Source organism: Cervus elaphus, chromosome 12, assembly GCF_910594005.1.
Source record: "Cervus elaphus chromosome 12, mCerEla1.1, whole genome shotgun sequence".
NCBI lineage: Eukaryota > Metazoa > Chordata > Mammalia > Artiodactyla > Cervidae > Cervus > Cervus elaphus.
Genome location: NC_057826.1, coordinates 17256959 through 17276514, shown reverse-complemented (window position 1 = coordinate 17276514; position 19556 = coordinate 17256959). Strand labels below are relative to the sequence as shown.

Sequence of the window (19556 nt, the reverse complement as noted above, 5' to 3'; positions counted from 1 at the left end):
CATGACTCAAGGGAAGAAAATTATACTGTGCATATAGGATTCAATATACAAATTTAAAAGAGGCTAATTAACTTTAGACTGCCAAAAGGTATTCAAAGCATAAATTTAAAGAAAAAGTAATTTCCATCTACCTGATTAACAAAAGGAGCATTAACCTTATTTCTTCACTTTACATATTGTGAACATTTTTCAATGCTATTATGTATTTTTCTATAAAACCTTTTGACTGGATGCATGGATTTCCATTGGGTAGATACACCATGATTTATTAATTGGTTCTTTGTTGGACGTTTGGATTTTTTCTAATTTTTCACTATTATAAACCAAGGAACATCTGAATAACAAAGTATTTTTCTATATTTTTAATTGGTTTTTAGGATAACATCTTTCAAAAGATTTATTTATTAATTTATAGATTTTGGGGGAGTCCAATGGCAAATGAAAGGTTTACTGCACCCTACCCTACTTAGACAGTAGACTTCTCCACACATTAAATATTGACAGTAATTCTGAAGGTCTTTGACAGTATAAGAGGCCTTTTTTAAATGTATAAAAAATACAAGAAGAAAGAAGAATATCTGAAAGATCATATGATATGGATCAAACAGAGATTTACTACTGTTATGACAGAGATCACAGTAAGGAAAATTGCTAAGTATAAGGAAGGACAATATTAAAAACAATAATAATGATTCTGTGAAAACCCACAAGATCTCCTGGAACTAACACCAAAAAAAGATGTCCTTTTCATCTTAGGGAAATGGAATGCAAAAGTAGGAAGTCAAGAGATTCCCAGAGTAACAGGCAAGTTTGGCCTTGGAGTACAAAGTGAAGCAGGGCAAAGGCTAACAGAGTTTTGCCAAGAGAACACACTGGCAATAGCAAACACCCTCTTCCAACAACAGAAGGGATGATTCTACACATGGACATCACCAGATGGTCAATACTGAAATCAGATTGATTACATTCTTTGTAGCTGAAGATGGAGAACTCTATACAGTCAGAAAAAACAAGACCTGGAGCTGACCATGGCTCAGATCATCAGCTCTTTATTGCAAAATTCAGGGTCAAATTGAAGAAAATAGGGGAAACTACTAGGCCATTCAGGTATTACCTAAATCAAATCCCTTATGATTATACAGGTGATGAAAAGATTCAAGGGACCAGATCTGATAGACATAGAGTGCCTGAAGAACTATGGACAGAGGTTTGTAACATTGTACAGGAGGTGTTTACCAAAACCATCCCCAAGAAAAAGAAATGCAAGAAGGTAAGGTGGTTGTCTGAGGAGGCCTTACAAATAGCTGAGATAAGAGAAGTGAAAGACAAGGAGAAAGGGAAAGATATATCCAATTGAATGCAGAGTTCCAGAAAATAGCAAGGAGAGATTAAAAAAAAAGTCATCTTAAGTGAACAATGCAAAGAAATAGAGGAAAACAATAGAATGGAAAGACTAGAGGTCTCTAAGAAAATTGGAGATACCAAGGGAATATTTTATTCAAAGATATGCACAGTAAAGGACAAAAACAGTAAGGACCTAACAGAAGCAGAAGAGATTAAGAAGAGGTGGCAAGAATACACAGAAGAACTATACAAAAAAACTCTTAATGACCCAGATAACCTCTATGGTATGATCACTCACCTAGAACCAAACATCCTGGAGTATGAAGTCAAGTGGGCCTTAAGAAGCATCACTACGAAAAAAGCTAGTGGAGGTGATGAAATTCCAGCTGAGTTACTGTCACTCTGCTTATTTAACTTATATGCAGAGTACGCCATATGAAATGCTGGGCTGTATGACTCACAAACTGGAATCAAGATTGCCAGGAGAAATATCAATAACCTCAGACATGCAGATGATACCACTTTAATAACAGAAAGTGAGGAGGAACTAAAGAGCCTCTTGACGAAGGCGAAAGAGGAGAGTAAAAAAGCTGGCTTAAAACTCTACATTCAAAAAATGAAGATCATGGCACCCAGTCCAGTCACTTCATGGCAAATAGATGGGGAAAAAGTGGAAGCAGTGTCAGATTTCATTTTCTTGGGCTCCAGAATCACTGTGGACAGTGACTGCAGCCACAAAATTAAAAGATGCTTGTTCCTTGGAAGAAAAGCTATGACAAACATAGACAATATATTAAAAAGCAGAGACATCACTTTGCCGACAAAGGTCTGTCTATTCAAAGCTATGGTTTTTCCAGTAATCATGTACAGATGTAAGAGTTGGACCATAAAGAAGGCTGAGTGCAGAAGAACTGATGCTTTCAAACTGTGGTACTGGAGAAGACTCTTGAGAGTCCCTTGGACAGCAAGGAGATCAAACCAGTCAATCCTAAAGGAAATCAACCTTGAATATTCATTGGAAGGACTGATGCTGAAGCTTAAGCACCAATACTTTGGTCACCTGATGTGAGGAGCCAACTCACTTGAAAAGACTCAGATGCTGGGAAAGATTGAGGGCAAGAGCAGAAGGGGGCGACAGAGGATGAGATGGATATGGATGGTATCACTGTCTCAATGGACATGAGTTTGAGCAAGCTACGGGAGATGAAGGACAGTGAAGCTGCAGTTCATGGGGTGCTGCAGTTCATGGGGTCGCAAAGAGTCAGACACAACTTAGTGATGAACAACAACAATAACTAACCTCTATATTAAATGGTTATTACTATTCTAAGTATTTTATGTGTATTATTTGTTATTTAATCCTTGCCACATCTCTATGAGATAGCTTCTATTATTATCTTCTTTCTACCCTGAGACTTAGAGAAGATAATGATTTGCCAAAACAGCTGGTGAGAGAGGTAACAGTTGAACCTCAGGTCTGTCTGATGGGAAGTCCTTCTCTATTGCCTTTTTTTGTGGCATGAATGTTAGATTGAGCATACCTATTTCTATCTGATTGGTTCTTACCAGTAAATATAGCCTTCAGAATCAGAGTTATTTAGCTCAATTTTTTTTTTTGCCTAGAAGGATTTTATGTTCTTTTTAGTTTATGTAGTTTAGAGGATAGAAGGATCCATCTATGGGAATCATAGGGAGATACTTTTTAGATTTATACTAGGAAGAATTTTCTAAAAATGAGAACTCTTAAAGGGTAGCCTAGGAAATTAATATGATTTGAATTATTGGTACTTCTGTCTTTAGATATTTTTCTCATAGAAAAGATTTCTGTCAAGTGGGAGATTTGTATAGTCTGACTCCTAAGATTCCTTCCAACTCTGAAAATTATGATTCTGTCAGTTCATGTGTTTAAAATGAAGATATTTGGTGGGGATGAGTATTATAATAACTTATTTGAATGTTCTGAGAACTGTTATTCATGAAAAGCTTTTTAGAAACTCAGTAGTAATCTTGTAAGTGAAAGTGTAAGTCACTCAGTCGTGTCCGCCTCTTTGCAACCCCATGGACTATACAGTCCATGGAATTCTCCAGGCCAGAATACCGGAGTGGGTATAGCCTTTCCCTTTTCCAGGGGACCTTCCCAATCTATAGACATTCATGAGAAATATGGTACTTGGAGGGAGGGCATGAGGTTTTTCTGTGTGTTCAAGATTAAGAGGTAATGTGTGGTGCTCGCTTCGGCAGCACATATACTAAAATTGGAACGATACAGAGAAGATTAGCATGGCCCCTGGGCAAGGATGACACGCAAATTCGTGAAGCATTCCATATTTTTAAGGATCGGGTAGAGAGGGAGGTGGGAGGGCGGATCGGGATGGGGAATACATGTAAATCCATGGCTGATTCATGTCAATGTATGACAAAACCCACTACAATATAGTAAAGTAATTAGCCTCCAACTAATAAAAAAAAAAAAGAGGTAATATGTGACAGAGAATGTTTCTTGATTGAGAATGTTCCAGGGATATGCCCCAATCTGGGGCTTCCCAGGTGGCTCAGTGGTAAAGAAGACACCTGACAATGCAGGAGATGCAGGAGACGTGGGTTCAGTCCCTGGGTTGGGAAGATCCCCTGGAGAAGGAAATGGCAACCCACTCCAGTGTTCTGGCCTGGAGAATCCTATGGACAGTGGAGCCTGTTGGGCTATAGTCCATGGGGTCGTATAGTCAGACGTGACTGAGCAGCAGCCACAGCATACCCCAATCCACCCCATTTCCTACTGACCATTCTTTGGTTTTTTGGTTATTTTAACTTTAGCTAAAGGAGGATTTAAGGAACACAGAGCGGAAACATCAGGAGACTCTTAGAAGACTGGAAGGCAAGTTTTTTGAAGAAAAGGTACAACATATTTGCATTAATTAGTAAATATCGTGTGTCCTAGAACAACATACGTGTATTTATATGTATTCTGAGACATAACTTTTTCATTTGGGCATTTTATTATAAGAAGATTATCTACCCCACTCACCCTTACTTAGTTAAACATTCTTGAAATCTTCAAGAAGGATTGTCATCTGAGCAAGGCTTTAGGACACATTCCCCCTCACCCCAGCTTGGTGTCCCCTGGTGGAACTAAAGCTACAGGTACCACTTTCTGTAGGGGAGGTGGGCTTGGAGAGGTTCCTGTGGTACATGTGAAGGCCTTTCCTTAGTTAAGTCAACTAAGGATATTAATAAAAGGGGCTCAAAAGTATTCTTTAGCAACACAAGTTTCCACATTTCTCTGTGCATCTAAGTTAATTCTCAAATTGTGAGAAGTGTTTTGGAACACTTCTCTTCTACAGAATCTTCTCAGAGTCCCTGTGGTTTTCCTTTAATTCTTTTAATTTTTCTTTAATTTTTTATCTTTAGGAAAGAATTAAATAGATTTTTTCACAAATTGCCGGGCATGTAGGGAAGTGAGGGTGAGGCAAATAAGTACTCATGTCAGGTTTATATAAAAGGACTTGCTTTAAAAAGTGGCTCTCAGTTTCTAGTTTGTATACTGAATAACCTGGGAGTGGGATAGAAGCAGAATCTAGATATAACTGTATTAAAAGAGCCTATTTTCTTTTAGCATAGACTAGAAAAAGAGGCTGAAAAGAAGATAATAATGCTGGCAGACAGAGCCCACCATGAAGCTGTCGTGTAAGAGACCACTGCCTCCTTTTTCTTTCTAGTAGCCTCTCTTACCTCTTTGCTAGTCTTTTTTGTTCCTATCATGTTTTCTATCCTCTTCTCTCCAGGTTTGCTTTCTTCAAATTTTCTAGCTTACTTTCTTTCTTTCTGTGTCTCCACCCCTTTTCCTCCCATCCTCTTTGTAGCCGCAGAGTGTGGAGGAGAGAACTTGGGCTTTGAAGTTACACTTTAGTTCTCAACATGTATACTAATTGTAGGAAGATTTCTTAAGTTTTTTGAAATTAATTTTCTTCATCTAAAAATGGTATTAATAATGCCAACTGTGCATGGTTATCAAGAGGTATATGAGTGGAAGTAACTGCGTTGTGTTAATGCATAAACTAGGTCTCAGTGTGTTAATGTGTTCAGTCGCTCAGCTGTGTCCAACTCTTTACAACCCCATGAACTATAGCCAGCCAGGCTCCTCTGTCCAAGGAATTTTCCAGGCAAGAATACTGGAGTGGGTTGCCATTTCCTACTCCAGGGGATATTCCTGACCCAGGGATCAAACCTGAGTCTCTTGTGTCTCCTGCATTGGCAAGCAGATTCTTTGCCACTGTGCCACCTGGGAAGCCCCCAGGTCTCAACTGTTTATTTCTAATCTAATGTGGGTCTGACAGCTGTACTCCAGCGGTGGTTCAGGAACCTAAGCTGCTTCCATTTTGTTCTTTATGTCCAGTCACATAGACAGAGAGTATGGGAAACACATACCTGCCCTTAACTGCCTTGGACTAGAAGTAACATATCACTCTTTACTTTTCCATTGGTGAGAACTTAGTTTTTAAGATCCCCAGCCAAGTATAGAGTACCCACCATAAGCTAAATAAGTGTTGGTCATTATTTTTTTTATTATTTATTATTATTATTTTTTGGTTGCCCACGTGTCTTATAGGATCTTAGTTCCCTGACCAGGGAGTGAACCTGGGCCATGGCAGTGAAAGCTCTGAGTTCTAATCACTGAACTGCTAGGGAATTCTCAATGATCATTACTATTAATGTTAGGGGATAAAGCAGTCACTGATCTAGTTTGGTAATATTTAAAACTTAAGTCTGTGTTTTTGGGTCTTTTAGGCAATTGAACAATGCTGGAAGAAGTGTTTTTAAAGAGAATATTTATCTCCAGAAAGCTCTCGCATACCATCTGAAGGAAGCTGATGCTCTACAAAAAAACTCCCAGAAGTTGCAAGAGACTCAGACTTTCCTTTTAGAGCAAAAGGTTCCCATTCTCATTTAAACTTTCTTGTTTGTTTTAAAGATTGGTTGGTGAAGTAATGATATATAAGGACAATAGGACCATTTTTCTTCTATCTGGTTGATGTGTTTTTCTTACCTGAAAAGTTAATTACTGAATAATTTATAAGAAACTTTAGACTTAGTTTTATAAAGAATATCTCTGAAACATAAATGTAACTCCTGTCCTCTAACACATTTGTATTCATTTTATGTTGCTTAGAGTTGGTCCCTGAATAACTTAGGAATAGGTTCTCAGCTGTGACTACAGTGGTTTCCCCATGTAAGGGTGTATTCTCTCCCTAAAGGAAGTCTGGAGGTAAGCAGTCCAGAGCTGGAATGCCACAAAGTTAGCAGACACTCGGGTTCCTTAATTTTGTTCTGCAGCACATGGCTTATCTCCACAGAGTCACCCCATGGCCCCCAACAGCTGCTGGAGCTCTCACAACAGGGAGGGAGAAGAACAGAAGGAAGACAGTATGCTCCTCCCTTCAGAGGTCTCCCTGAAAGTCCTATACACATTTTTACTTGCAGCTGTTTCATTAGAGCTTAGTCACATGGCTTTGCTGAACTACTAGGGAAACTGGGAGTTTTCATCTGGGCTTAGTGCTTTTCTGAATAAAATTAGGGCTTTATTATGAAGTAGAAAATGGAAAATGGACACTGGGACAGGCAACTAGCAGACTGCCACAGTTGGCAGTATGTAGTTGTTAAATTACTATAGTAATTTTACTGTATAGTCTTATTGGGATATTCTTTTGATAATATAAAATACTGAAGCTTTCATAATTTTAGAAGAAGGAAAATGCCTTGATTAGTAAAATTTGTGGTCTTTGTAAGTCCAGAAAAGGACTCTTGATGTTTCTTACTCTTTATGCACAGAAGAACAAAAATATCACCATTGCAACCTGGCCTCAAACTCAAACCTCTTAAAGTAATGGAAATTAGTGAGTAAATTTTACGTTCCAAAATTAATTTAAAAAACCTCACACCTCCCTCATCTTTCTGTTTTAGGAGATCAATGATCTGTTGGTTAAAGAAAAGATAATGCAACTTACCCAGCAGAGATTACAAATCCAAACTCTTCAGAAGAAGGTAGTAAGCCTGGAGAATGCCCTGGTTTGCATGACCAAAGAGTTTGAGACTGAAGTTTTAAAACTGCAGCAACAGGCAATGGTAGAGAACCAAGCAGGTCAGGTTGAAATTTTCAAGCTGCAGCAACTTCTTCAGATGAAGGACAAGGAAATGAATCGAATAAAGAAGCTGGCCAAGAACATACTAGATGAGAGAACAGAAGTGGAAAGATTCTTTTTAGATGCTCTACACCAAGTAAAGAAACAGATCCTATTTAGCAGAAAGCATTATAAACAGGTAGCACAAACTGCCTTCAATCTTAAAATGAGAGAGGCATGTGCAGGAAGAATGGAATATCCCAAAATCCGAACGTTTGATGGCAGAGAACACAGCACCAATAGCGTGAATCAGGATCTTATGGAGGCTGATAAATGGTACTAATGATGCTTTAATATTTTGTCTTTTGTACCGCTTTTTTTTTTTTTTTTTTTTGCCCTTTAGAGAAATAAAAATCCTGACAAGTTCAGTTTGACAGTATCTAAGTATTAAATATTGATTACTCAGTAAGTTACTTGAGAAGAGAAACTGTCTTACTCATCTTTGTAACCCCTATGCTTAGCATAATGTGTGGGGTCTTCTTAGTAGATTGTCTTCCTTTTTTGTATGACAGAGACTTGTCAGAGGGATTGTTTGTTCCATTTTGAATGTCATTGTAATATCTTTTAACATGTTCCTTTCTTCCATTTCCTGTAAATTTGTTTCAAAGGTTTGATTAGATTCAGGTTAAACATTTTTGATAAACATACTTTCACAAATATTTTGTAATATTCCCCTTACTATTCTGAGATGAAATCCGTAGGTAATAATATCTAACTAAACCTCTAATTAAAAAAAATCAACATAACTCTTTGTTGTACAGAACTGCCCTATGGATTGGAGGACACACAGTAGTGCCCCTTCCACCACTGTCGTAACCAAAAGTCCCTACAAGTGTCTAAGTACACTGAAGAGATCTACTGCCACCATGATGAAGGCAGTAGAAAGACTGAGACAGTTGTAGACTATATACCCCTGGAGAAGGAAATGGCAACCCATTCTCGTATTCTTGCGTGGAGAATTCCATGGACAGAGGAGCTTGGCGGGCTATAGTCCATAGGGCCACAAAGAGTTGGACATGACTGACTAACACACACAGGCTATATACAATAATTAATTGTTCCCTGTTAGCATTAATATCTGTTTGAATACTTTTCACCCTATAAACCATGGATTAAATTATAGTACATTTTAAATATTACTATGAAAAAATTGTCTTATATCCCTATGCAATTAAATTCTTCAAGGGCCTTAAGAAAGTTTAGAAAATCCCTACTACTGTGCACTTAACATCTTATTAAAAGGGGCTTCCAAATGTATTTTCTGTTTTAAATTATTTTTTAGTGGGCTAATATGAAAGTTTTAAATTATATAACTGTCAGGAAGGTTGGACATGGCCAGTGACTCTTCTTCAAAAATGTCCATACTATAATTTTTTTATCTTATTGCCATATTTGGAAGTCTATTAATAACACTATTACTATTACTCTATTATAATAATAGACATTATAATAACTGCTACCAGAGGTTCACTGTAATTTTTCTATTTTTTATTTAATAAATCAAGCAAGTTGAGTCCCCACCATACATAAGGCAGTTTCTTTTCATTTTTTTTTTTTTTGATAGTGGAGTGCAGTTTATTACGCCGGCGGGCCCAAGGCAGAGTCTCCTCTTAGCCAAGGACCCTGACCAGCATTTGTGAAAATCTTTTATACCCCATGTGTCCAAACCCACTACCCCAATTCCCTTGAGACTTACATAAACAAAGGAAGGGTAAATACAACTACAATAACCCCATCATTCACGTGTTATGTGTTCAAACAGTCAATAATCAATAAGCCCGCAGTTACATAACAAATAGTTAATAACTGATAAGCCTGTGCTTACATTCTGATAGCTAGTGTCCGGAGGCAGGGGTGATTAGTGTCTGTTCTTCAAGATTCCCCTGCCCAGAGGGGGGTCTTATCCTTCCATTGTCATTCCCACAGGCGCTAAGCACAGAGTTCAGAGTCCACTGGAGAGGTGGCCGCCCACGATCAGCACAGACAGGCCTGAGATGGAGTCCAGGCCCTATGAATTCCTTCTTCATTCCCCCCTCTTGATGCTCTTAGTTTCCCTAACGAGCATCATTTATTGAGATATATTGTACCTTAGCCCTCCTGCCACCCACATGAGAGAATGCTATCAACCTCTGGGTTACAAAATTCACGAGGCATTGTAGGAAGCAGGGTCCACAAAGCAGTATGATCAAGATTACTATAACAACAGTTCATTAGACATGGCTTTCACTTGATTTTGCATATCCTCCAAGGCAGCAGATACATCTTCAGACAGGTCAGGGATGTACACACCATTCGCCAAAGTCCCTCCTTGGGCTGCTGTGAGTATGTCTAATGCCATTCTATTTTGAATTACTGCCTTCCTCATCTGAATCTGTTCTTCGTTCAAAGCTTGAATGGCTTTAGTACTGTCTAAGAGGGCCTGTTTAATGAAATTAGTTAAGGCCTCTACCTTAACCATGTTGTCCCTACAGAGGGTATAAACAAGGCAGCAAGATAGTCATACAATTGGAACACAGATCGTGTCCATCTTGCATGCAGATAAGGCAGGTTTACTGGAGGCTGCTGTAGGCTAGGCTTAATTCTGCCATGGGCGAAAGCAAATCCTAATGTGCAACGCCCCACCCAGCCAACTGGTAACCATGGCCATAAGTTAAGCCCACAGAGCCACTGGGTCCCATTGGGGGCTACCCAGCGGATTCCAGGATTATATTTCCAGTCGGAACCGGGCCACTGAGCAGACTGATTGGGGTGATAGGTAACTTCCAAGATTTGTTTACTTTGTTCAGGGGACAAATAACAATTCTTTTGGGTCTAGGGGATGGTCTCCAAATCCAAATTTCTGTTCTTTTTGTTCCCAGCAAATAGTAGCAGGGGCAATCAACTGTCCTTTCTCAGGAGTCATCTAGAAATATTCATCCCAGACCTGGTAGTATTGCTCAAGGTACCGGGAGGCCTGTCCCCCTTTTGTAAGGGAGCCCTTTTCCTCTTTAATTCTCATATATGAGGTATAAGCCTTTGTTATCTCCGTAAGGCTGGTGTTCATGTTAAATGTAACCCTATGTCCCTGGCCCATTGATGGCTTCTTCTAACACCAGAGGGCAAAGAAAGGTTATGGTTGGTGAGAGAGAGGAAAGTTCCTTTTTGTTGTTAAAGTCCTCATAACGGAGTGATGATACCCACCAGGGGAGTCTGTCTATTACTGACAGGGGCATAGCCCCACATACCCAACAGTTGGAGGAGTTGTGGAAGTTCGCGTAAGAATGTGCCCACGAGATGAAGACGTTGTCCTGTGCAGGAACACTGGTCAGGTTCAGAATTGCGTTGATGAGGCCGAGCAGCAGGAGTCGTTTACCCAGCTCCATCCTGTAGAGGGCTCGTCCGGGATCTCCTTCTCTTCTTCCTCTTCAGAATGATCTTGGTTCCCCGTGGGTCGGTGGGGTCCTTCTGGATGGTCCACTTGGCGTCCTCCGGGTCAGCGTGGTATGCCTTCTTCGCTCTGGTGTGATGGATCAAGGGACAATACCTGCAACTTTAACTGCAGTAGGGGTAGTTAGAATAACATAAGGGCCCTTTCCCCAAAGGGCTAGCAAATCATGTTTCCAATCTTTGACCCAAACTTGGTCACCAAGTGTAAACTCATGAATCTGTTCCCCAAGGGGGAACGGCACCCTTTCTTGTACAAACTTAGTTACCCGATTTATTACCTTACCCAGTTCCATCTGCTGTGAAATCCTATCCCCCCTTACCTGAGGCAAATTTGTTGACACCTGTTTTATTATGGGAGGAGGCCTCCCATACACAATTTCGTGCGGAGAATAGCCTTGGGACTGTGGGGTCATCCTGAGTCTGAGCAGAGCCATTGGAAGCAAGTCCACTCAGGAGCAGTCAGTCTCTCTGATCCACTTGGAGAGTCCCTTTAAGTGTCCGGTTGGTTCATTCCACCATCTCAGAACTCTGGGCCTCCTCTTTGTAGATCTGTGCCTTCTTCTTCGACACCTGGTAACCTGCTTCCATCAACAGCTGGAGCAGTGCATTTGTCCCTTTCCAGCATTTTTCCTTGGTCTCAGGCAGCCAGCAGCAGGTCATCCCCCTATTGTAGGAGCTGACATCCATACTCTTCTGGATGGAATGAGTCCAGATCAGAAGCCAAGGCTTCCCCAAAGATGGCTGGGAAGTTTTTAAACCCTTGTGGGGGAGTCCAGATGAGCTGTTGTTTGGTGCTCCCCACTGGATCTTCCCATTCAAAGGCAAAGATGGGCTGTGACGCTGGGGCGAGGCATATGCAGAAGAAGGCATCCTTGAGATCTAGGCAAGTGTAAACTTTAGTCCTCGGTGGGAGGAGGCTAAGTAAGGTATAGGGGTTTGGAACAGTGGCGTGTAAAGTCACAGTAGCCTGGTTGACTAGCCTGAGATCTTGTACAGGCCTATAGTCCTGTCCTCCTTCCCTTTTGACTGGCAGGATTGGCGTATTCCAAGCCGACTGGCACTCTACTAGAATGCCTGCTTGTTTCAATCTATTGATGTGGGGCAATATGCCGGCTCAGGCCTCCATCCATAGCGGCTACTGGCGCCCTCTAACCGGGATGGTGCCTGGTTTGAGTTCCATTATCACTGGGGCGTGATGTTTAGCCAGCCTGGGGGGAGGGGGGGGGTTGTCTTCCACCCAGACCTCAGGGAATAATTGAGTTAGCTCCCTCATGCTCTTCTGGCGCACCCGGTTCTGCCTTCAGAGGCTCATGCAACCTCCACTCATCTTGGGTTGGTATTGAGAGAGAGGGCAAATAAGTCATAGAGTCCGTCCAGAAGGTGGGCCTCTCCTCAGGGGAGAAAGTCATCTTTTCATTTTTTAAATCTACTGTATATTAAGTGGTATATAAGTTTTCAGAGGAAGGTACATAAAATGACTCTTCACATTATTATTGCAGAAACTGGACTCTCCCTATTCTGCGTTCTGAGCAATTAATCACCTTAACCCTAGTTTTCTATTGCATCTACCAGGAAAGCAGAAATTGTAGTTAAAATATTACAGTATCTGCTGAAGAGGCAGATTGGGAAGGACAAAGTATATGGTGATCACAAGGCAAAATCTAAACTTAACTAACCCAATTGACATATGCAAATGTTTCCTACATTCTACATCTATATTATATCTACATGTTAGCCAACTTTTGTAAATAGCAAGTAGACTATATATCCTTTAGAAAAGTTATGGTATAGATAAATACCTGCGTGGAAAGCTTAGCTATAACCTTATTTGGAGGTAAGAAGTAGACAAGTTACATGTTATTTTATATATTTACCTCATCACTCTATTTTCATAGCAAAATATCTAATACTAAAGACATGCTAAAAGGAATTTATCAGTAATTGCACCGAACAACTATTTTTTCTTACTTCTTTTGTCTTTGTGTTATCTGGATACACAATTTTGCTTCACAACTTTCTATTCTGCTTATTTGCTTAACGTTTGGGCACAAATTTTTCATGTTGTTACAGTTTTTATTTCACTTTAATGACTATATAAACTTTCAAATTGGCTAGCATATTGATATGCTTTTCAACTATGATTTTGTAATAGACATAGTTTGCTTTGTAGTCATTACATTTGGAAACATCATAATATTCAGTTATGATTTGGAAATGTCCTTTTCTCATGTTTACATATTTTATATTTTTTAAAAAGAGATGCTTAATTTGATCATACTTTTTTCCATTTTTTTCTTTGAAATTCTTTAGGACAGATATTCAAGGAAATGTGGATATTGGAGATTTGACCTGGGAGCAGAAGGAGAAAGTCTTGAGGCTGCTCTTTGCAAAAATGAATGGCTTTGTTCCCAGGTAACTCCCAATTTCAGTAGTGAAATACTACTTTTCTATCAAACCTAGAAACCATATAGAAACAGTGAACATATCCTTATTTAGAGTTAAGAGAATGGGAAACAAGCAGAAAATAAAACAAGGTCATATTGTATAGCTACTGCAACTCCCAGAGATAAAGAATGGGAGATGTGTAAGTGAGCAGTGAAATGAAAGAGGAATTAGAATTAAAGGGGAGAGAAAAATTGATTAATCTTAGGTGTTTAAGCTAATGCTTCCTAAGAAGGTATAACATTGCTCAGCTGAATGAGTGGTAACTAAAGAGAAGCATAGCAATTGTTAAGATTCTATTGGTCTGCAAAGATAAGAAAATGATTACAAAGCTGAATATTAATCATGGGGCTCTTTAATACAAAAAAAAAAAAAAAAAAAAAAGGACCTAGAAAGGAAAACAGAAAACCACAGTTACTCCAAATAATTATTTTAATGATTAGTTTTACTCTCTTTCTTCACCATGTTTTATCAGTGACTGTAACCCTGGTAATGAACTATCAAGTGACTAAAATAAGTCAACCACTTATCAACTGATTGTTAAATGCTTGGTACCACGGTACTGTAGGGATACAAAACAATTAAAGGACATTGCCTTTGATTTCAAGAGCCTACAATTCTATTTCCCAAACAAAACCAAGTGTGACAAGGAAAATTAGGTGGCACAATAAAGTGTAATTGGAGTGCAGACAATTTGTCAGTGGGCTAGAGTAGTCAGGGAAGACTGTGAGGGCAACACCGTGGGTGTCTCACAGGATAGTGGGAAAGAGTGCGGACGGCACATCATGCTAGGACTCAGTAGACACCATGAGAAAAAGCCCAGAGGGAGGACTGGGTGGAGGCTATTTCAGTTCAGTTCAGTAGCTCAGTCTGATTCTTTGTGACACCTTTTGACTGCAGCACGCCAGGCCTCCCTGTCCATCACCAACTCCCAGAGTTTACTCAAACTCATGTCCATTGAGTTGGTGATGCCATCCAACCACCTCATCCTCTGTCATCCCGTTCTCCTCCCATGTACAATCTTTCCTAGCATCAGGGTCTTTTCCAATGAGTCAGTTCTTCACATCATGTGGCAAAAGTATTGGAGCTTCAGCTTCAGCATCAGTCCTTCCAATGAATATTCAGGGCTAATTTCCTTTAGGATGGACTGGTTTGATCTCCTTTCAGTCCAAGGGACTCTCAAGAGTCTTCTCCAACACCACAGTTCAAAAGCATCAATTCTTCAGTGCTCAGTTTTCTTTATGATCCAACTCTTACATCTATACATGACTATTGGAAAAACCATAGCCTTGACTATACAGACCTTTGTCCAGAGGGTATTTAGGCAACACTAAGGAGAAACTTCCTGGCTCGAGGAAATTTGGTGATGATAGAGAGTAATTCAGTTCAGTTCAGTTGCTCAGCCATGTCCTACTCTTTGCAATCCCATGGACTACAGCACACCAGGACTCCCTGTCCATCACCAACTCCTGGAGTCTACTCAAACTCATGTCCATTGAGCCGGTGATGCCATCCAACCATCTCATTCTCTGTCGTCCCCTTCTCCTCCTGCCCTCAATCTTTCTCAGCATCAAAGTCTTTTCAAATGAGTCATCTCTTGGCAATTGCAGCCAGCCTGTTCTTTTCCTTCTTCAAGCGTTTCTTCTGTTTCTCGAGCTTCCTAGTAATCTCAGCAGCCGCTTCCTCTGCCTGAACCATTGCCTCCTTCATGACATCCAGATTCTTTCGGGGAATGTCTCCAGTGTCATAGAAGGACAGCCGCTCCTCAACTTGTTCTTGAAGCTTCTCCCCAAAAACACTGGTGGGCACCTCAGAGAAGCGATCGATTCGTGAGGCAATACTGCATTTGTTTGCCAGGTATCGGGAGATGCGACCTTTATTCTTGGCAGCTGCTTGGCCAATGAAGGTAGAGTGGAAAATGAGTCTGTATTTTGGGCTGTTACCCCTTGTCTTCAAGGCAACTTGAAACTTGGTCCCTTTGCTGGGCCCAGGGAATCACTCAGACACCAGGACTGGCCATATGTCTCTGCTTTTTAATATGCTGTCTAGGTTGGTCATAACTTTCCTTCCAAGAAGTAAGCGTCTTTTAATTTCATGGCTGCAATCACCATCTGCAGTGATTTTGGAGCCTGAAAAAATAAAGTCAGCCACTGTTTCCACCGTTTCCCCATCTATTTGCCATGAAGTGATGGCGACACTTAGTTTTCTGAACATTAGTTCAGAAACATTAGTTTCTGAACACTTAGTTTTCTCAACATTAGTTTTCTGAATGTTGAGCTTTAAGCCAACTTTTTCACTCTCCTCTTTCACTTTCATTAAGAGGCTCTTTAGTTCTTCTTCACTTTCTGCCATAAGGGTGGTGTTATCTGCATATCTGAGGTTATTGATATTTCTCTCGGCAATCTTGATTCCAGCTTGTGCTTCCTCCAGCGCAGCATTTCTCATGATGTACTCTGCATATAATTTAAATAAACAGGGTTACAATATACAGCCTTGACGTACTCCTTTTCCTATTTGGAACCAGTCTGTTGTTCCATGTCCAATTCTAACTGTTGCTTCCTGACCTGCATACAGATTTCTCAAGAGGCAGGTCAGGTGGTTTGGTATCCCCATCTCTTTAAGAATTTTCCAGTTTGTTGTGATTCACACAAAGGCTTTGGCATAGTCAATAAAGCAGAAATAGATGTTTTTTCTGGAACTCTCTTGCTTTTTTGATGATCCAGTGGATGTTGGCAATTTGATTTCTGGTTCCTCTGCCTTTTCTAAAACCAGCTTGAACATCTGGAAGTTCATGGTTCACGTATTGCTGAAGACTGGTTTGGACAATTTTGAACATTACTTTACTAGCATATGAGATGAGTGCAATTGTGGGGTAGTTTGAGCATTCTTTGGCATTGCCTTTCTTAGGGGTTGGAATGAACACTGACCTTTTCCAGTCCTGTGACCACTGCTGAGTTTTCCAAATTTGCTGGCATATTGAGTGCAGCACTTTCACAGCATCATCTTTTAGGATTTGAAATAGCTCAACTGGAATTCCATCACCTCCATTAGCTTTGTTCATAGTGATGCTTCCTAAGGCCCACTTGACTTCACATTCCAGGATGTCTGGCTCTATTTGAGTGATCACACCATCATGATTATCTGGGTCATGATCTTTTTTGTATAGTTCTTCTGTGTATTGTTGCCACCTCTTCTTGATATCTTCTGCTGCTGTTAGGTCCATACCATTTCTGTCCTTATTGAGCCCATCTTTGCATGAAATGTTCCCTTGGTATCTAATTTTCTTGAAGAGATCTCATCTTTCCCATCCTATTGTTCTCCTCTATTTCTTTGCAATGATCACTGAGGAAGGCTTTCTTATCTCTCCTTGCTATTCTTTGGAACTCTGCATTCAAATGGATATATCTTTCCTTTTCTTCTTTGCTTTTCGCTTCTCTTCTTTTCACAGCTATTTGTAAGAGTAATTAGTAATTAGAAATAAAGTTTAATCTACAGGTTAAATTATGATGAGCCTTAAAAACCATGCAGAAAATTCTGAACTTTGTCATATAGATTCTGGAGTAATGCAGCATAGTTTTCTTCTCTGCCTTGGAGGAATACAAAGAACAATAAGCCATACTCTTAAATGATTCTCCTACTGGAAGGGTTTGTGTCATTGTTCTCAGAGCTGACCTTAACCTAACACAGTGACAGGTATGATAGACTGAAGGACATACATAGAGCCGGGACTGGCAGAAGCTGCTGCACAGCCCTGGGCATGGGTGGTGAGGGATTTAAACAAGAGTGGAGGCAGCTGGAATAAAGAAAAGAAACACACACTAAGGAAGGAGAAGCAGGACGTGGTGATAAAGGATAAAAGGAATATAAAGAAAGTAAGCGTTTAAGATTTTTAGCTTAAGAGGGCTTCCTTGGTAGCTCAACCAGGTGGATCCCACATCTTGGAGCAACTAAGCCCTTTGCCACAACTATAGATCCTGTGCTCTAGAGCCTGGGAGCTGCGACTGCTGAGGCCACATGCCCAGCTGCCAAAGCTGGCGTGCCCTGAAGCCTGTGCTCCACCCTAAGAGCAGCCACGGCAATGAAAGGCCTGCGGACTGCAACTAGAGAGTCATCTCCACTCGCCACAACTAGAGAAAGCCCACACAGCACACCCACGAAGACCAGCACAGCAATGAAGACCGGCACAGTCTAAATTAAAAAATTAATTTAAAAAAACAGAGTTTTTGTTTAAGAAATGAAGGTGGTATGAAAGGCAAATGAAAAATATGGAAAACCATACTTTCCATATGGAAAAATATGGAAATATTTCCCTAAAAATTTATGGAGATATTTAAAATTTTATTTAATTCATCAATTCATTTAACATAATACATATTGAATGCCATATATATTGGAGAAGGAAATGGCAACCCACTCCAGTATTCATGCCTGGGAAATCCCACGGACAGAGGAGCTTGGCAGCTATGGTCCATGGGGTCGAAAGAGAGTCAGACACGACTGAGCGACACAACAATTTATTGAGGATATAGTGTTAAGCAAATAAAGACATCATGCTTGATTTCAGGGAGTTTATGATCTACATGGGAAGAAAAATATTGTTCAAGTCATTACACAATGAAAAATACCACTCTGACATAGGTTCGAAGGAGTGGTATTTAGTGGGAAGAGAGCCTAGATTAGGGGAGTCTGACCTGATTGAGATTAGGAAAAGTCTCTGAGGATGTAAAAGCTTGAGTTGACCTCTAAAGGGAAACAGGAACAAAAGGGAGGTGGCAAAAGCATTCTGGGCAGAAGAAATACAAGTAGTATTTTCAGTGATGAACTGGAAATCAACATGATTCTAATTTGAAAGTGGGCTTCACAGAGTTACAAAACAGTTTTAATAGGTTGATTTGCCAGCAAATAAAGACACACCCCACTCCTAAAACTTGTCTTCAATTAAGTGCATATGAAAGCAGCATAACCCCATTCAAAATCTGGCTATATTAACATAGCCCCAAAATAAAGCAGATTTATTCAGGGAAAAACATAATACTCAGAGAGATACTCAATAGACAGAATGTGGGCCATTTCAGAAGGCGAGAGGGCCTATTTTCCTGTTCTTAAACTAGATTTCCCAAAGTATTAGGAAAAACTTTCATACTGGGTCTATCTCCATTGGGTAACTTTCTTGTGTTTTGAGATTCTTTTTGTGGGAAGGGAATTTTTTGCGCTTGCTTTTGGTCAGTAGTCTGGTTCAACCTTGCCCATCACAATTAGTATCTGTTGTATGAATATCATGATTATCTTCATAAATATTCCCATTTCTTAAAGTCAGTGTCTCAACTTTAGGAGAATGTAAGTTTTAATTAACTTGCCTAATATACTGTCTCTGTGTGTGTATAATAGCATTTTTGAAAATTAGAAACCCATCCAACTGAAACATTTCCCTTTAGCAGTTTTAAAAGTATAGTTGAAATACATGGCATGTGATGACACTGCCTCAATGTGAACATATTCCCACTACAGGAAATACAGCCAGAGTTCTAGACCTCCAGTTCCAGACTATGTTGTTCCTGACGGTGAAACAACAGAGTTTAGGTAAGCTCTCTTGACAGTCAATGAATGTGAGCCTGATCGCAGTGGTGGTTGTGGACATCTTATACATACAAGAATTGAGTGAGAATAATGTAAGTCTTTTTTTTTTGAACCAAGTTCCACGTGTGTACAGTTGTTGACAAGTCTCACTTTGTCACTATTGTAGGGATGAAAGTAAGCTTCAAGATCAAACGTTCATCACCCAACAAGTGCCAATCTTAAACTCTACTGGTGAACTGTTGATACGCAATATTCAGAAAGGATCACAAGAGTCTGACACAGTAAGGAGCTATAATCTAACCAAACAATACACGTAACTGTTCCTCTTCCTCATGCAGCTTCTTCTAAGTCACAGTTCTTTTCTCTACTAGCCAGTTCTCAGGGATCAGTGAAACGAGTAATAACATTAGTATGAGATTGTGGACCTTTTTTTTTTTTGGATTGTGGACATTTTAATAACAATGTCCATATTAAGGAAAGCATATATTTAATACAAATGCATATTTGTGTTTTTAGTGTGGAAAACCTGTAAGTTGCCTTTTGAAATATATAGCCCAGCTAAAATATGTACTATCATTTATGTAAGAATAA

General features: G+C 39.9%; 1 protein-coding gene and 1 non-coding gene across 2 annotated transcripts in view; both read left to right on the top strand.

Moving 5' to 3' along the window:
• The window catches only part of BBOF1 (basal body orientation factor 1), a 38411-nt gene that overhangs the window by 13173 nt on the left and 5682 nt on the right, over window positions 1-19556 (top strand). Inside the window, exons 5-11 of the mRNA XM_043920340.1 lie at window positions 4159-4239; window positions 4958-5028; window positions 6130-6274; window positions 7303-7796; window positions 13257-13358; window positions 18897-18968; window positions 19132-19246. Of these exons, the coding sequence (XP_043776275.1) occupies window positions 4159-4239; window positions 4958-5028; window positions 6130-6274; window positions 7303-7796; window positions 13257-13358; window positions 18897-18968; window positions 19132-19246 (1080 nt within the window). The remainder of the gene's footprint in view (window positions 1-4158; window positions 4240-4957; window positions 5029-6129; window positions 6275-7302; window positions 7797-13256; window positions 13359-18896; window positions 18969-19131; window positions 19247-19556) is intronic.
• LOC122705938 lies at window positions 3570-3676 on the top strand. Its single transcript, XR_006344209.1, has one exon. It is a non-coding gene; the product is annotated as a U6 spliceosomal RNA (small nuclear RNA).